This window comes from Mesocricetus auratus, unplaced genomic scaffold (genome assembly GCF_017639785.1).
Source record: "Mesocricetus auratus isolate SY011 unplaced genomic scaffold, BCM_Maur_2.0 Super-Scaffold_100003, whole genome shotgun sequence".
Classification (NCBI taxonomy): domain Eukaryota; kingdom Metazoa; phylum Chordata; class Mammalia; order Rodentia; family Cricetidae; genus Mesocricetus; species Mesocricetus auratus.
The window spans coordinates 23,200,089-23,219,032 of NW_024429188.1; the positions used below are offsets into that span (position 1 = coordinate 23,200,089).

The 18,944-nt window shown below is 40.9% G+C and overlaps 1 protein-coding gene across 2 annotated transcripts in view; it reads left to right on the forward strand.

The window, feature by feature from the left end:
* The first annotated feature begins 515 nt into the window (after positions 1 to 515).
* Positions 516 to 18,944, forward strand: part of Mbtps2 (membrane bound transcription factor peptidase, site 2) — a 45,627-nt gene continuing 27,198 nt past the window's right edge. Inside the window, exons 1-4 of one of the 2 annotated variants that reach the window (XM_005074251.4) lie at positions 517 to 734; positions 4,920 to 5,068; positions 6,741 to 6,936; positions 16,829 to 16,932. In XM_005074251.4, the coding sequence (XP_005074308.1) occupies positions 660 to 734; positions 4,920 to 5,068; positions 6,741 to 6,936; positions 16,829 to 16,932 (524 nt within the window). In that variant the 5' untranslated portion in view covers positions 517 to 659. Of the gene's footprint in view, positions 735 to 4,919; positions 5,069 to 6,740; positions 6,937 to 16,828; positions 16,933 to 18,944 lie in introns of both variants that reach the window. The other variant, XM_013116448.3, reaches the window with a different exon arrangement.

Below are 18,944 nucleotides of genomic sequence, written 5' to 3' on the forward strand. Positions count from 1 at the left end.
TTTTAAGCGTCGCGCGAAATAATCCCTGTTTAAATAATGTGATTCTATTTATGCAAAAATCAGATTATTAAAAAAAAAAACAAGAATGGAACCGGGGACAGAGATGACTAGGAGGTTAAACTAGGAGGAAATTCCAGGGATAGAAATGTTACATATTTGGATTAAGGTACACAGATATTTACACTTATCAAAACACGAAAACGGCCAACAGAGATTTCCATTACGATGTTGCCGTAAATAAACTGGTTACAAAGAGAGGCGGTTAATCTGATCGTGGGTGTGTATCATCCTGATAATCCCTTCTACATTAAAAAAGCACAACAAACTGGAGATAAGAATCAGTGAGAAGGGAGAGCCCACAGCTGGGAGGGTCAAGCCTAAGGAATCACTAGAAAACTCTGGCAGCCGAAGCCAGGTGCTTCTAAAACTGCCCAGCCTGAGCGTACCAGGAAAAGAAAACCGCGCTTTTTCCGGCCCGCACAAAAACCGGCGGAGTGTCCTCACCGGAAGGGTCCGGAGGGAAACGCTGCCACCGAGGCAAAGGGCCCGGTAGCAACTTGGTTCCTGCGCGGATGCTGGGGCTGTAAGGCGCCAGGCGGCCGGCTGGTTGTGGATCGCAGAAGGAGGACGCTGGGGCCCGCCGTCCATCCGCTGCTACTATGATTCCGGTGTCGCTGGTGGTGATGGTGGTGGGTGGTTGGACTGCTGTCTACCTGGCCGACTTGGTGTTGAAGGTGAGGGCCTCGGGCCTAAGGCCTTAATCGGCGGAGTCCAGGGCTGGTGCGCATGGTCCTGTGCTGCCCGAGGCCTGTCCTCCGTCCTTGCCAAGTTTCCTGCGGGGGGGGGGGGGGTTGGGACCCGCTCTGCCTGTGCGTGCACCCTTCCGCGTGGTGCATCCGTCCGGCGGAGTAAAGAAAGCAGGCCAGGCTGCGGGAGGGGTGTGGCGGCCTGCGCCGCTGCTGCTTTGCGGGCGCCCGGGTCCCTGCCGCTTTTGGCTCTTTCCCCGGGAGGAGCCTGTAGTGTGGGCTTGGGAGACATGCTGCTGGTACTGGGAGAAATCGAAAGCAAATCGTAATTTAAATCACCGATGGCAAACTCGAAACTGCACACGATCACCCAAGTTTCGGTTAAAATTTAGATTCTGATTCAGCAGGTCTGGGAGGAAAGCTAAGATTCTGTATTTCCAACCAGTTCCTCTGTCCTGCCGACGGTGCTGACCCACAGACCATGCTGTGAAGTACCACGCTGAAGTAGCAAGATAGCCACGTTTTCTACTACTCAAATTCTAACTTACACCCTCCACTCCCTTCTTCATAGTGACGACACACACCCTGGGCATACAGTGCGTTTTTTAAGTAGTGGGTGTTGGGATGGTAAAAAATTTCAACAGTTGTCTGAGCACATGGTTTAGACACCTTTGGAATGGAATGGGTGTAGAATGAGCATAGAAATTCCCAAGGGTTTAAAACTTACAATCATGAGTAGTAAGTAAAACCTTCATGTGTTCTTTTAAACAAAATGCCACATGGCGTTGTGTCTTAGAGAACAATAACACGAAATGGTCCCTGTGCTTCTTCCTCGTATTTAAACTTTAAAGCCAGATCTATGAAGTGTAGTCCTTAGGAGGGCTAGGCTCTACCAATTTCTAACCTTTGTGACCTTGGGCAGATTACTTACTACCTGTGCCACCATTTCTTGTTTTTGCATGGGGATAACAACAGGAAGGATCGCCTGAAATTATGGAGAGGATTATGTTAATGCACATCCATAATATATTACATAAATGTGAGATTCATTGACCAATAACACTTGGATGATCTGGGCACTTGTTAGAATGGAAGAATCTCAGGTCTCAACACAGACCTGTACAATCACAACCTGCAGCTTAACAGGAGCCCCCACTGATCTCTCTGCACATTAGTTTGGGAATCACTGAGGCGATTGATTTGGCATAGTCCTTAACAACATAGGCCACAGTCCTTAACAGCACAGGCCACAGTGATCTCTGGCGATTGGGTTCAAAAGAAAAAGCCATGTGATTTCTTATTGTCTTGTAAGTGGGGGAAAATCCAAAATAAAAAGAACTCATCAAACTTGTACAGTCAGTCTCAGGTCAAATAAATGAGTGATAAGGATGTGGCTTCAATTTCTGGAGCATCTTCTATCTTCATGAAAGCATCAACCCCTGAGCAATGGCACTGATCACAATCTGGGGAATGGAGAGGCCTTGCCTTAAGAAAAAGCGTATATGGTTGTTTTGTCTGCTTGTATGTACGTTCACTACATGCATTCAGTGCCTTGGTGAGCAGACGAGGTCGTAAGACCTTTCTGTGCCCCAGATCTTGCCTTTCCAGCACATTCACCTTCTCTTGGTCTCCTGTTCTAGCGTTGATCTTTCTAGCTTTCCACAGTAGACCGCTGCTGCACAGGTATGCCAATCTCCATTTCAAGTCCTGGGAAGCACACTTAAAATGCCATCAGAAGACAGGAGAGACAAGTACAGATACTGGCATTCAGACTCGGGTCATTTTTTTTATGATGGTAAAAGAGCTGAACTAGCCTTATAGGACAAATGCATTTTTCATATAGATGACAGTGCTTCCAATGCTTTCTGTAACTGCCTTGGTATTTATAGATCTACCTTAGTCAAGGACTTCAGCCTTTCTAAAAGATAAGACCCTTGTAACTGTTTATAAGCACCTAGCACGGTAACCCCTGGAGAAACTTAAGAGGACAGCAGGTAGATTTTGTACTTTGATTTGGTCAAAATTGGTTTAACTTGAGGCTTGCTTAGATGAAAATAGAAAATACCGATTCAACAAAAGAGATAGGCAAGACTTCTTTTCTTTCTGTGGCAATAAAATAGCTTGTGCTGTCGGCTGTGGTAGTCATTAACTGTATGTGGCTACCTAGCATTTGAAAAAGCTTGTTTGAGGATATTGGATACACCAAAGCTGGAGTTCCACATTTGTGAGCCACCTGGCAGGGGTGCTGAGTCTGCAAGACCAGTGTGTGCTCTTAACCTCTGAGACATCTCCTAAGGTCCTCGATTTAGTACACTTAAAATGTTAAATATTACAATTAATATGCAGTATAAGTTAATTATAAACAGTTTTTACCAGTTATAAATACTGTTATGCTAATAAATCACAGTACTCACTCTTGAATGAAAAAAAAAAGAAAAAGCTTGTTTGAATAGAGATGTGCTATGAGTATACTCTTGATACCACATTTCAAAGAATACTAGAAACAAGTGTCTCAGTGTTCTTATATTGGTTACACATTAAAATGACAGCTTGGATAGTATACCACAAATATATGAAAAGGAATCTCTCCTTTTGTAAATTTGGCTACTAGACAGTTTAAATTAGACGTGATTTGCGTTTTTGACTCATATTTCTTATGGACTTCATGGTTCTAATCAGAGGTCAGGTTTGGGTTGCCCCCCTCCTGCCTGAGACAGGATTTCTCTATGTAGTCCTGGCTGTCCTGGAACTGATCTGTAGACCAGGCCCGCCTTGAACTCATAGAGATCCGCCTGCCTCTGCCTCCACCGTGCTGGGATTGAGTGTACACCACCACCCCCTGGCAAGGTTGGTATTTATTTTAAGGGGTGGAATAGTAAGTACCTTAAACTTTATGGTTCATGGGGTTTTTGTTACATATTCTTGGGTTTTGTTGTTTGGAGGAGACAGGGTTGAGACAGCATTCCTATATGTGTATTTGACTGACCTGGAACTCATGATGTCAACCCTACTGGTTGTGAACTTGCAGAGATACTTCTATCTTTCCTTCTCCAGTGAAGTAATGGTATTACAGGCAAACACTACTGTGCTGGCTACTTTTGATTGTTGATTTAGAATCACTATGGAAACAATTGTCTGTGCTTGGCTGCAAAGGATTTTCTATATTAGGTTAATTGAGGGGGCCCCCTTAAATGTGATAAGTACTATTCCCATGGAATGGGGTCCTGGACTGGACAAAAAAGGAGAACACACCTAAGGGCAAGCTTTCATCTCCCTCTGCTCCAGACTGTGGATGTAATGTGACCAAGTGCCTCAACCACCATCTTCCTTCCCATCTAGCATAGCTTCTGCTCCATGATGGGCTATACCCTGGAGTTTTGAGCCAAATCAAACCCTTCCTAAAGCTGCCCTTTTGTGACAGTATCTAGACAAGTAACTAATATAACCCCCATCCCCAGAGGCTGTTTTTTTTTAATCCCTTAAAAAGTAAAAACCATTCTTATATTGTAGGTTATATAAACCAGATTTTGTTTTTAGACTATATTTCCCTTGGACCCTAAGTTAATCAGAGATCTTTAGTACTTTGAAGAATAAATGTAAGATTTTAAGATTATAAGCATTTGAGACTGGGATTGTAGCTTGGTTTGTGGAGTGCTTGCCTAGCATGCACAATGCCCTAGGTATGCTCTCAGTACTGCTTAAACCAGAAATGGTGTCAAATGCCTATAATCTCAGCACTTGGGTGGTAGAGGCAAGAGGATCAGAAATTCAAGGTCATCCAAGGGCTATTAGAAACTAGAGGCCAGCTGGGATATGTGAAATTATCTCAAAAATATATAAATCACTGGTTTCTCTCCCTTTGGGTTGAAACCCCTTTGGGGGGGGTCGAATGGCCCTCTAACATGGGTTGCCTAAGACCATCAGAAAACATCATAGCAAAATTACAGTTATGAAGTACCAACAAAAATAATTGTATGGTTGGGATCATCACAACATGAGGAAACATATTAAAGGGTCACAGCATTAGGAAGGTTGAGAACCACTGTTGAGCCACTAACATCTTGATTTCCTATACAAAGTACTTATTTTCTTTATTTTTTATCTTTATTTAGTTCTTTATGTTATAAATCTGTCCTTCAAATTTGAGTGATACTAAACTGTTCTTTCTCTTAGTCATCTGTGTATTTTAAACATTCTTATGAAGACTGGCTGGAAAAGAATGGATTGAGCATCTCTCCTTTCCATATAAGATGGCAAACTTCAGTTTTTAATCGTGCCTTTTACAGTTGGGGACGGCGGAAAGCAAGGATGCTTTACCAATGGTACTTTTTATCTTTAATTTTGGGGGTTAAATTAGTAATTTAATTAAATTATGATCATCAGAAATAGCCTATAAGAAATTCTGTCTCTGTGCTTTTTCATACATTAAAAATCATGGCACCTAATCATAGTGGTGCATACCTGTTGTTCCAGAAGGAACATGAGTTTGAGGCTATCCTAAGTTAGATTTCAAGTTTGAGGCCACTCTGATCTATATGAAAACCTTGTCTCAAACAAACAACAAAAAAGTAAAATGGGGGAGGCTGGAGAGGTGGTTCAGTAGTTAAATTTGCTGTTCTTCCAGAGGACCCAAATCAAGTAAAAATGAATAAAACAAAAACATAAATAAGTAAATAAGACACTGAGAGGAATTTATGATTTTGTGTTTTCCGTGGTCTTTGGGATACCTAATATCCTAACAATTTCTTTTAAAGATTTATTTATTTTTATTTTGTATGCTTGTTTTCCTGAATATGTACCACCTGCATGCAATACTCACAGGAGCCAGCCAGGTGTAAGATCCCCTGGAACAGGGGTGACAGACAGTTGTGAGCCATCATGTGGTACTAGGAACTGAACCTGAGTCTTCTGCAAGAGCAATTAGTGCTCTCAACCTCTTAGCCATGTCACCAGCTCCCCACAAGAGGTTCTTAATCCAGAGAATTTTGGGTTCATGAATAGTGTACTCTAAATTACTTTTTGTTAAAGATAAATCTCCAAGTAGGAAGCCCAACACTCAGAATATTGAGGCAGGAGAATTGAGGGAAGCCTGGACAATACAGCAAGTTCCAGGCCAGTCTGGGAAATCCCTCCCTCTCTCTCTCTTTCTCTACCTCTCTCTACCTCTCTCTATATATATGTGTATGTATATATGTGTATATATATATATCACAAATATACAAGTATAAGTTCCAAATGTGTTCAATCTAAATGTTAACAATTAGATAGTCAAAGTATACAGTAATAATTAGACAAACCTAAAATTCAGTTCTTTGAAAAGACTAATAAAATTGATTAAGCCTAGGTCATGACTAAGAAAAAACAGTAGCTAAAAATCATAATCGCAAAAGAAGACAATATTTCAAATTCTGTGAACAATAAAACAAAAAAATTATTACAAACAATTCAACAATTCTTATATTTTACAACAGAGCTCATGAAGAGGAACACATTAGTCCCAGCTGTAAAAGAGTAATTTTAATTATTAAAATAGTAGAATAATAAAACTATTAAATTAGAGTCCATTGATATTTAAATTAGTTTATCACAAAGTGAAGCTAAAATAAGATGCACATAGTAGAACAGATGAAAAATGAATGCAAGGCCCAATGTTAAGAGCATTCCTAGCTATATTAAACACAAACCAGTGCTATCTAAATAATCAAATGGAGAGGGACTCCCCAATCCCTTTTTAAATTTGGCAATAATCTGCAGCTTTTTTGGGTGTCAGAGTATTGTAGTTTGTTAGAACTGCCTATGAATCAGTCAGATAGTTTAGGTAGGGAAAAGAAGGCCAGCTATTTGTCTTTTTACCCATTGTTTAAAAGTTAGAAAACAACCCTGTCTCGAAAAAAACCAAAAAAAAAAAGTTAGAAAACATGGTCAGTTACTTTGTTAGTATATACATTGTGAAGAGTTGTACACTTACATGTTTGTTTTTGTCCTTGTTGCCAGGTTCAATTTTGGAATGGTGTTTGGTGTAATTGCCATGTTCAGCTCATTTTTTCTCCTTGGAAAAACACTGATGCAGACTTTGGCACAGATGATGGCTGACTCTCCCTCTTCTTCCTCTTCCTCTTCTTCCTCTTCCTCCTCTTCCTCCTCTTCATCTTCCTCCTCTCTTCACAATGAACAAGTGTTGCAAGTTGTGGTAAGTATTTTCTTTTTTTGTTGTTTTAAACTGCTGAAAACACAAATATGTTTTTCTGGCTGGTATAGCTACAATGTATAACATAACACTAAAGTAAAAACACCTCATAAGTTTTCAAATTACATTCTTAACCAAGAACCATTAGTAGGACATTAGCAGAAATTGTCCCAGTATTTGATGGCAGTGGCAGTAGCTGTAGTAGAGACTAAACTGACCACTAATGAGACAGACAGGCAGCCATTGCAGCTTACCCTTCACTCAGGGTGTCTTCTGGAGGTGTGAAATGAGTAGGCATTCTGACTTGAGGTCTCTGTAACATGGAAGAAAATGGGCAGCACTTCCCTGTGCTTCTCATCGTCTTCAGAATTTAACCAGGAATCTCCTTTTAATTAATAGTCGAAGGCTGAAGTTGGGGGTAAAGGTATAAGACATTTTTGAATGCTCACTGTCATTTCTTTGAAGTTGCCTCTCACTCTGTTAGCTGGATTAGCCTAGCACTTGCTCTATAGCCCAAGCTTCCCTCAAACTCATGGAGATCATCCTGCCTCAGCCTTTCAAGTGCTGAGATTTCATTTATGAATCACTACAACTATGCTGTGATATTTTTAAAGATTTACGTATCTTATTTGTGTGTGTGTGTGTGTGTGTGCACACGCGTGCATGCGTGAGTGTTTTAACTGCATGTATATGTACTATATGCATGCCTGGTACCTAGAGAGGTCAAAAGGTGGCATTGAATTCCCTGGAACTGTAATTACAGACAGTTGTGAACCACTGCAAAGGCAGTAAGGGCTCTTAACTGCTAGTCCATCTTCCCAGTCTGTACCTTGTGGTTTCTTAATATAAAAAATAATGTGCTAGGTTGTATTCCTTAGGTTGTAAGATATTATAGTAATTCTTATTTTAAAGTACATGTGTAGGCTTGTATCTTATATTTTGGCAGTTCTGGGGTTTGAAAGTACATCATCATGCACAGAAGCCAAGTGCTCTACTGAGCTGTAACCCCTGCTCTTATCTCTTACCTTTTGCCATCTTCAGTTTGTAAGAGTGTTTGATATTGGCTCACTTTTGCTTCATATTTTTTCAACTTTTTTTTCTGTTTTTACGAGACAGGGTTTCTCTGTATTGTTTTGGAGGCTGTCAGTCCAGCCCGGCCTCGAACTCACAGAGATCCGCCTGCCTCTCCCTCCCGAGTGCTGGGATTAAAGGCGTGCGCCACCACCGCCCGGCTCAACTTTATTTATGTATTTCTAACTCTCATTTTTAGACTTGTAGTTTCCATTCTATGATTTATAAAAGTTGCATTCGATCATATTCTTGTTAATGGGACATTTAAAGGTTAGGAACAGATTTTTTTAAAAAAAAGAAGAAATCTCATCTATGACTTCTGCTAAGCTGGGCCAATGGGGGGAAACTTGGAGAAACTTGGATGTGATTTATAGAGAGTAGTAAAGGATGGTCACAACTCTTTCTTAGAAGTTAAGGCGATTTTTTAATCCCAGCACTCGGGAGGCAGAGGTGGATCTCTGTGAGTTCGAGGCTGGGCTGGACCGACAGCCTCCAAAACAATACAGAGAAACCCTGTCTCGTAAACCCCCCCCCCCCAAAAAAAAAGAAGTTAAGGCAATTTGTCAGGTGAAGCTGCGTAAGACATGATGTATTTCTTCATTAAATATTGATGAGTGTGTCTTGCCTGCTAGCTACGTACTGGGTCCCATTTACCCAACAAAACCCAGTGCTCACACTCATGGAACTTTTAGTCTAGGAGGTGAAATGCTATGATTGTTATTTCATTGGACATTATACAAGGTGCTGTGGCAACAAAACTGAGTGTAAGGTGTACCCGGCACTAGGGAAGAAGAGAGCAGAAGGGTGAGGAACTCGATGCAAACTGAGCACCTCAGGAATAGAAGGATCTCTGAAACATGGAACACAGAATTATCATAGTAATCATAAATAAGTAGGTGACAGGCAATGTTTTCCACATGAGGTTTCTGTATATCTTTTATTTTGTTCTCTCAGCACATGGCCAATAGACAGGGTACCTCATGAAGTTTATTTTGTTCTCCCTGACTTACAGATGAGAAAACCAAAGCCCAGAGACATTACATCATTTGCCCATGATCACAGTTAGTAAATAGTGTGTACATTATCCACGATGATAAGAGTCTATGCACATTATGTTGTACTCTTTTAAAAAGATAAATAAGCCCGGCCTAGTGATGCAGGCCTATAATCCCAACTACTCAGGAGGCTGAGGCAAGAGGATTGCAAGCTTGACTTGGCTACAAAGTATGTTCAAGGACAACATGGGCAACTTAGTGAGAACCTCTCCCAAAGTAAAAAGTAAAAAAAAGTGTTGGGAGGCATAACTCCATGATAGATCACTTGCCTAGCATGCATTAGGCCCTGGGTTTAATTTGTGGCTAAAGGGGAGGGGAGAGGAGAGGAGAGAGAGACAGAGACAGAGACAGAGACAGAGACAGAGACAGAGACAGACAGAGACAGACAGAGACTAGGAGGAAGGGAGGGAGGCAGGTGAGTAGATAGGTTGGTTCATTCATTCAAAGAAGTATATATAATTTTGACCTGCCCCCATGAATAATATGGTGAAAGTTTAGGTAAGTGCACAATAAGAAAACAATAAAAAGTAGGAGATAAGATGGGAGATGTAGTATCTAAACCATGAAAGTCTTTTCTAGAAATTTTCTCTTTTACCTATAGATTAGCATTCTGTGCAAAATGGGCTAAAGTGAGTTAGATTAAAGATGGGGAGACTATTTAAGAGTACAGATGGAATGATTCTTGTTAGAAGTAATAAGGATTTAAACTAAATTTGTACCAAAGAGAATGAAGGCCCCTGAGAGGGTACTCATGCAGAATACGGTCCTACACTCATGCGCATACTGGCAACGCTAAGAGGATTCAGCTGATCAAAAACTGATGAGGTTGGGAGGGAAAAGTGGTGGTGGGATAAGGAAGGAGTTAAGAGTGTTGAGGATGGAGGGTGGACTTGATCAAAACACGTTATCTGTATTATGAAATTCTCAAATAGTTTCTAAAGGAGAGAAAAGAATAAAGGTGATGGTTTTTCATTACGATTCTCAGACAGTGATTAATTTAATGTGAAGCTGCATGATGCAGGGACAGTTTAAGGATGAGTCTTGACTTTACAACTAGTTAGTGTTCAAAATAGAAGAGGGAAGGGAGCCTGTGTAGAGAAAATCTGCTCGGTGGCCTGTCTGCCTGCTAGAATTCCAATGGCACTTGTCATGTAGAGAAGAAATTATTCTTCTCTTTGTTTCTCAGTTTATTCTGTGTTCATAAAAATACCAGGTGTGCCATGCTTTGGAGTCGTTAAAAGCCCAGAAGCATACTTGTGTATAATTTTAAGAATGCCTTGTCTCTTGTCTTTGATATAGTCCTTGGAGCTAAAGGAACATACTTCTGGCTTCCTCTCTAATTCCCTGCAGCCTTGTTTGGTATTAATTCCCACAACCCTGGCACTGTTTGCTGTTGAAAGGGTGTTCTGCTTTCAGTGTTCTGGTACATCTAATACTCTGTGCAATCGTGGCAGAGACAGATGGCCATCTTGTACTGTTGCCAGCCATCTGTTGCTGTAGTCAGTCACAAACTCAGACTCTTGTCTTCCTTATTAGTGTATTCAGAAGACAGTGTAGAGAAGGAACAAAGATCTGGTTGCATAAAATGAAGTGAGTTATCTGAAATAAAGGCAAACTGTGCTTTGGTGTATGTTGTTTTGTGAGCTAGATGGCATGTATGAAAGCTAATCTTAAGGGAATACATTTAAAGAGGTATCAGAAACAGGAAAGCTACTAATCTGAACAGATGACTTACCCAGCATGGGAGTGGAAAAATTGTGGAACACAAGGGACACTGATATTTGTGGAAGAAAGAAGTTGTTCAGTAAGGTCTGAATAAAGAGAATTCCAGATAACAAGACAGCACACACACATTAAGAATGTTGATTATGAAAATGGGTTTCATAAGGAGAGTATGCACTTGGAATCGGTGGAATTTCAAAAATGACTGAACCACATTCTGTAAACCCTCTTTGATTATAAGGCTTAAAACGTGAAATGCATCTGCTGTGCAGCCCCCAAACAAAGTCTGATTGAGAGAGTGGTAAAAACTCAGGGTCACAAAAGTCCTGGAAAGAAAAGGAAAAATCAGGTTCTTAATTCACTTGAACATAGAATGAAGAAGACACAAAACTAACATCAGAACTCTGGGATGTTTTTATGTAACACTAAATAGTATATCTTTGTTCTTAGTTATTATTAATTTTTAAAGATGTTATTTTTAGTGCAGGTTTAAGTTTATAGCAGTATTGAGAGGAAATATAGAGATTTCCCATGCACTTCCCATACAACACAGCTGCTCCAACCAGAGTGGTCCACTTGCTACTGTTGGTAAATCTAAACCAATGGACCATCATCACCCAAGGTCCATGGTTTACATTCACAGTCAGTCTTGATGTTTTAGAAAACGTTGAATATTGATATAGATTTGATAACCCCTAAGTTTTTTAATATCAAAAATTAAAAGCAAAGTAAGATTATATGTCAAATAAACTGGAGGATACATTTCTGACATATTATTACAAAGGACTTGTACTAGAGTTTGATGTGTAGTTAACAGACTACTAAAAAATAGAGGAAGACTGCTGAACATGATAGTATGTGTCTGTAATCCCAATACTCAGGAGGCAGAGGCAGAAGGATCACTGTAAGTTCAAGGTCAAGCTAGTCTCCCCACCAAATTACATGTTACCCTGTTTCAAATAAAACTACAAACATATGAATGAATTATATCAGGAAAAAGCCAGCTGGGTGATGAATATACTACTGAGATTACAGACTTGAATAAAATGAGCAGCTAAGTCTGTTTTAAAGAAAGCACCTTGAGGGCTGGAGATAATGGCTCAGGACTCAGGTTCAACTCCCAGCACCCACATGGCAGCTAACAACTTTCTCTAACTCCAAGATCTGACACCCTCACACAGACACACATGCAAGTAAAACACCAAATGAAAATAAAAAAATAAATATGTAAAAGGGAAAACAGAGTAGTAAAATGTATGTGTGAGTGCTAGCTAGTCTTATGCCAATTTGATACAAGGTATCGTTATCTGAAAGGAAGGAATCCTCAGTTTAGAAAATGCCTCCATAAGATCCAGCTGTAAGACATTTTTCTTAATTAGTGATTTATGGGGTGGGTCCAGCCCATTTTGGGTGGTGCCATCCCTGAACTGGTGGTCTTGGGTTCTAAAAGAAAAAAGGCTGAGCAAGCCATGAAGAGCAAGCCGGTAAAATAAGCAACACCCCTGCTTCCAGGATCCTGCCTTGTTTGAGTTTCCTGTCTTGACTTCCTTTGGTGATGAACAGCAATATGGAAGTGTAAGCCAAATAAACCCCAACTTGCTTTATGGCCGTGGTGTTTCATCAAAGCAATAGAAACTCTAGCTAAGACAAATACCAGCATAGCGGGGTGTTGCTGTGACAGACGTGACCATGTTTTGAGGAGGATTGTGGAAGGACTTTGGAACTTTGGGCTAGAAAAGCTATTGAGTGTTAAGAGCTCAGTGGGATGTTCTGTGGGATCTTCGAAGATAGGAATGTTGAGAGCAGTGCAGGGGATGGAGGCCTGGCTTGTGTCATTTCAGAGGGAAGATTATAAAGACTATCAGGGCCATTTGCTGTTTTGATTTAAGATTCTGTCAATGTAGTTAGCGTGGGCTGAAGAATCAGCTGTGATTAACAAGACACAAGAACTGCTAAAGTGAAACCTTTGCAGTGCTTGGATACTCGATGCTAGTCAGCTGGAGCTGAGAATCTGGCGTTGATTAAGAAGAGACCAGCATTGTTAGAGTGACATCTGGGAAGTGTTTCCAGAGAGCACAGAGAAGCTGTGCTCCGGAGGTGGCCAAGGTTGTACCTTGTGCTAGCAGGCAGACTTGGTAATGTGTAGAGTCAGCCAGGTAGTACTGGTTTTGAAGGCATGAAGGGGGTCATGGAGAGCAGCTGAGGCTTGGCACTGTGAGAGGCCAGGAGAGGTCATTGGGGAAGGTGCAGCCTCAGTGGCAGTTGAAGGCCCATGATTGAAGGGGTCATGCAGAGATGCTGAGAGTACAGCCCAAGAGAGGACCCCAGAAGTTTCGGAGGTGACAGTACAATGGTGTAACCACCAAGGGTGGCAGCAGCAGCAGTGGAGTGGAGCCAACCAAAGCCCAGAAGACAAACTGTGTATGCTGCACAGGGTGGAGCATAGGAAGTGGTCTTTGGAGGGGCCCAGAAGATCGTGAGTGGATCCCAGACATTGGACATTGCGTTGTTTCCACAGTTGGAGTTTGGTTTGCTTTGATTTGATTGTGATTGTGCCCTGGTTCTTCACTCTATCATTTTGATTTTTACAGCAGCCCGCAACTGAAAGACCTTGGACTTTTAAAAGAGGTTTTGGATTTTTAGAGAGATTAGATATTTTAAAGAGACGGAAATTTTAATGGATTTGGATTTGGAAAGACTGTGGTACTTTTAAAGTTACTTTTTATTTTAACGTGAGATATTGATGTATAAGAAAGGAAGGATTGTGGCCTACTAGTGGTGTGATTTTGTGTCAAGTTGACAAGGGATCAGTTGTGCTGGCTAGTCGTGTCAACTTGACACAAGCTAGAGTTCTTTATAATGAAGGAACCTCAACTGAGAAAATGCCTCCATAAGATACAGTTATAAGGCATTTTCTTAGTGATTGATGGGGGAGGGCCCAGTCCAGTGTAGGTGGTGCTTGTGTCAAGATAACACACAAAACCAGCCAGTACGTAAGAAAACAATTATAAGAAGTAGCACAGTGATAAGCTGATAGAAAATTTCACGGTGCTAAGTCAAATTTGTCACTTTTTGGATGAAGAGATTGCTTAGTGGATAGCAGAGTACTTGGCTGTGAAAGCAAGAGGCTCTGAGCTGAAATCCCCAGCACCCACGTGTCTTTGCAGCCTGCAACCCCAGTACCATGTGGTGAAGACAGGCCCGTTTCTGGAGTTCAATAGCCATCTAGCCTAACTGAGATAATGGAGCTTTGAGTTCAGTGGGAGACCCTGCTTCAAAACATAGGGTACAAGGGACCAGCATAATGGCTCAGTGGGTAAGGGCACTAGCCACTCAGCCTGATAACCTTAGTGCTATGTGCAGGATTCATATGTTGGAAGAAGAGAGCCAACTCCTTCAGTTGTCCTCCAGTTTCCACAGGCACACTGTAGCAAGTAATTACCCCCACACGTAATGCAACAATTAATTAGTTTAAGATGGAGAGTAATAAAGGAAGACACCCACCATCCTCCTTAAGCTTCTGCCATGTGTGTACAGAGAAAGGTGTGTGTCTCTGCACACACACAAAACTTCACACTTGAGAATTGAATCATCAAGTCACAAAAATAATCACAGAAAGCAAAAACTTGTAAAATAGTTAAATGACCAACAACCCATTCCACAGAATATAATGCGGCTGTTAAAAACCACATTGAGATGATGGTTTAAAACCAAAACAAACAAAAACCAGGCCTGATGGTGCACACTCACAATCCTATGCAAGAAGGTAGAAGTAGAATTCTTGGGACTTTCTGACCAGGCAGCCTAGCCTAATTATTGAACTGCAGGTCGTGTTGAGAGAGATCTTGTCTCTAAAAACAAGGTAGTGGCTAGAGAGGTGGCTCAGATGTCAAGAGCATTTGCTGCTCTAAAGAGGACCAGGTTTGATTCCCAAAACCTACGTGGTGGCTCACCACCATCCACGACTCCAGTTCCAGGGGATCTGATGATACATATATGGTACACATACATACATGCAAACAAAACACTCATACACATAAAATAAATCTGAAAATTTTTGATGTATTTTGTATTCAGGCAAAACATTCACACATCACAAAATACATCAAAGATAAAAAATTTCAGATTTATTTTATGTGTATAATACATATATGTACACCACATATGTACACCTGTTACATTCCCTGAAACTTGGATTATGAACTGTTGATATCCAAGATATGGGTGCTGGATCCTCTATAAGAACAAGTACTCTTAAATACTGAGCCATCTCTGCAGCCCTAAAAAAGGCATGTTGAGTTAGGTATTGTATAATGAAGACATGTAATGCCAGCCCTCTGGAAACTGAGGCAAGATTTTTCTTAGTAGGTAGGCTTGGCTGTATACATGACTGTCTCCAAAACAAGACAAGAAAATGTAAACATAGAACTAGAAAATAGATGAAAGGATGTTACATGAAAACACAAGTTTCAACATCATGTTTATAATTATAGTATACGTTCTGAAAGTAGGTGTGTAGGCAAAGACTGGAGAGATGGCAAAGCAGTAGGAACAGTTCTGTTGTGTTTGCAGAGTGAGCAGGGTCATAGGCTTCTATTCCTTTTCCTGTTTTGATTTTTAAGGATTTCTTTGTATTTTATGTGTAAGATTGTTTTTGTCTGCATGTGTGCACATATGGGTTTGGTGCTCAAGGAGGCCAGAACAGTGTGTCAGATCCCCTGGACCTGGAGTTACAGTTGTGGGGGTTGGGTTCTTAACCACTGAGCCACCTCTCCAGACTCCAATTTGCCAGTATTAAGCACTTTTAGTTAATATTCAAATGGCAATTCATAAATGAAGGGATTTTTCTCCAGAGAGATTTCTTTGGGCTTTTAAGTCTTTTACTGTGAGAAACATGTGTTTCATGGTTCAGGCTCTCTCCTTAGCAGATGATTTACCTTACTCCTGGGCTCTTTTCGCTATCAGAGAATTTTCCTGTTCAGCCTGGATAATAGAAAGCTTTCCTTATGTATACACTGATATTTATACGCTCATCATTTTTAGAGTCCATGATTGTAACACAACTGCTTCTTCCTTTGTCCATGAGTCTATTGCATTAAGTCATGCATCTTTGTTTCTGTTTTCTGATAGGCAGATTGATAAGGGTAAGAGGACTGAAGGGCCTGGTGCACCAACACTGACCAGGCGCTGTGTTATAACAGCTTCCATTACCTTTTATTACCTCTTATAACTTGTGAGAGTTAAAAAGAGCCTCACTGATTTGCTGTAAGGGAGAATATCCTGTATGGCTCAGTACAAGCTCTTGAAATTTTATAACAGTTCAAAGGCAGGGTCTCTTTGTGGTAACCCTGGCTGTCCTGGAACTTGGCCCTATAGATCAGGCTGACCTTGAATTCAGAGATCCACCTGCCTCTGCCTCCTGGGTGCTGGCATTAAGGGTGTGCACTACCACCTTCGGCTAGGACTAAGATTTTTAAGAAGCGCTCCCTAATTGAGCCTCCAACCCTGAAATTAAGGATGGATGGGACTGAAGAGATGACTCAGGTTAAGAGCACTGGCTGCTCCTCCAGAGGTCCTGAGTTCAATTCCCAGCAATCACATGGTGGCTCACAACCATATATAGTGGGATTTGATACCCTCTTCCTAAGGGTGTACATGCAGATAAAGCATTCATACATTAAATAAATAAGTCTTAAATAAAGGGATAGATCAACCACTAACACCTTCATTGTCACCCTGCTTTCTCTGACACTCAGGACACCCTCATTCTGTCCCACTGTGAGGCTCTTGGGAATCTAGATATGTAATTTTTTAATGCAGTCCTTCCCATTTTTTCTTTCAATTGATAATAAACCTGATTTAGCCTAGGTAAGAAATTGTGGTAGAAATAAAAATGGATCATTAATGGTCATAATACTTTTAGATCATGGAATATTAACTTTGAAGGTTTCAGCTGTAAGACAGGTGAAAGTCATGCCTCTTTGTTTACAAATAGGATTCCACTGTACCCACACTGATAATCATTGCTGTGTTATGTCTGTGAACAGGTTCCTGGTGTAAATTTGCCTGTCAATCAACTGACTTACTTCTTCGCTGCAGTCCTCATTAGTGGTGTTGTACATGAAATTGGACACGGTATAGCAGCTATTAGGTAATAAGGCTTACCTTTTCTTTTCTACTACATGCAAAGAAGTTTTTATTTAAAAAAAGATTTATTCCTCAAATATAGTATATTTTTGAGTTTTTTTTTCTTCTGGTAGATATCACTCAGTGTATGCCCACCACTTATTACTTTGGGGTAGTGTCTCTTTTATAGAAAAAAATGTTGCTGATTTGTCCTTCTAATCATGTGATCATCTATATTCTAAGTCTTTCTGTCTTTTGTGTTTTGCCAGCATGATTATGATCTGTGTGCTTCAGGGTTTTTCATCTGGTCTTTATTTTTAAAACTGTATTAATTCATTATATATGTGTCTGCCTGCATGCACATGCTGTGGCATGCTTGTGGAACCTGTGGGAGCCATTGTTCTTCTGCCATGTGGGTCCCAGAATTCAAACAGCTCACAGGATTGACAGAAAGCTCCCTTATCCACAGAACCATTGTGCTGACTGCTCTTATAGTATTCACTGAACTCAACTCTCTGCCACTGCTTAGAGTATTTTCTGGGGGGGGAGTAGGTATTCAGAAGGAAAGGTCTCTTTGGCCTAGGCTAGCCTCAAACTCAGGGTCTTCCAGCCTCGGTCTTCCACGTATTAGGATAGTAAGTGTGTGTCACTGTACATGGCTCTACCTTATCAACTGAAACAATTTCCTGTTTCTATTCATGTCCCATGTTGGCTAGAATAAAAAGCTAGAAGTGCTCAGTTCAATGATATCATATCTATACCTAACTAGAAATCCAGGTGGAAGATAGAGGATGAGACCTGGGACTGACTTTGGGAATCATGCTGTGTTGGTGGTTTTGACTACCCAAATGTATCTTTCTTTTTACACCCAACTAATTAAGATGGGAAGAAGGCAAGGGTGGTCACTACTTCCCTGATACCCCATGGCAATTCCTGCCATAATCAGAAACATGCCGACAGGCATCTTTTCTCCTTTGTGTATATGGACCAGGGAAAAGGCAAATCAGGAGAAGTTTGTTATTGTTTTCCAGTTGCTTATAAACAAATCTAGCTTCTGATAGTAAACATTCATCTTAACACAGCATGTTTGAACAGATGTGCATACTACTGGTTTAAAGAGGCAGTTATCTTAGCTGGGCAGTGCTGGCGCACGCCTTTAAGCCCAACACTGGAGGCAGAGGCAGGCAGATCTCTTTGAGTTCAAGGCCAGCCTGATTTACATAGTGAGTTCTGGGACAGCCAGTGCTGCACAGAGAAACTCTGTCTCAAAAAAAGGCAGTTATTCTAAAAAAATTTGGTATGTGTTATGTGATTGTAGGAGTGGGTGTGCATACATGTGCCACAAGTGTGGAGGTTAGAGAACAATCTTTTAGGAATCATTTCTCTTCGTACAGGTGGACTCCTAGAGTTGAGCTCAGGTTGTCAGGTTTGAAAGCAAGCAGCTTTATTACTGAGCAATCTCACTAACCCTGGTTACCTTTTATAAATTTCATTTTTGTTTCTATATATTTAGCCTTGTAACCCTTAAGGTTTTACATCTAGATGTATTATTAATAGTTTCATAAATTATAGTATTTTTGTGAAACAACTTGGATAACTTTTAAAATACAATATTTTCTATTTCTTCTTTGAGAATTTCACATCTGTGTATGATACATTTTGATCTTCTCTGTCCCTTACTCCTTGCCTCCAATTCCTCTCAGACCGCCCCCATATCTCCTTCCCAAGTTCTGGCCCCACCACTTAGTAACCCACTAAGTTCAGGTAGTGCTACCTGTTATGTGCATGGTTATAGTGCCTTCCACTGGAGCTTTGGCAATCTCCAGAAACCGTCACCTACCAGTAACTTCACAGCTAGGGGAAATGCCTCAATAACTTCTCCCCTGTTCATGCTGTACTGTTGACAGGTTTGATCTTGTGGTCTTATGTAGACAGCTATGGCTGTTGTGAGTTCTAGAAGACAATGTTTTGCAGCAATCCTTCCCAAACTCTAGGTCTTACCATCTTTCTGCCTCCTCTTCTGCAGTGTTTGCCTGA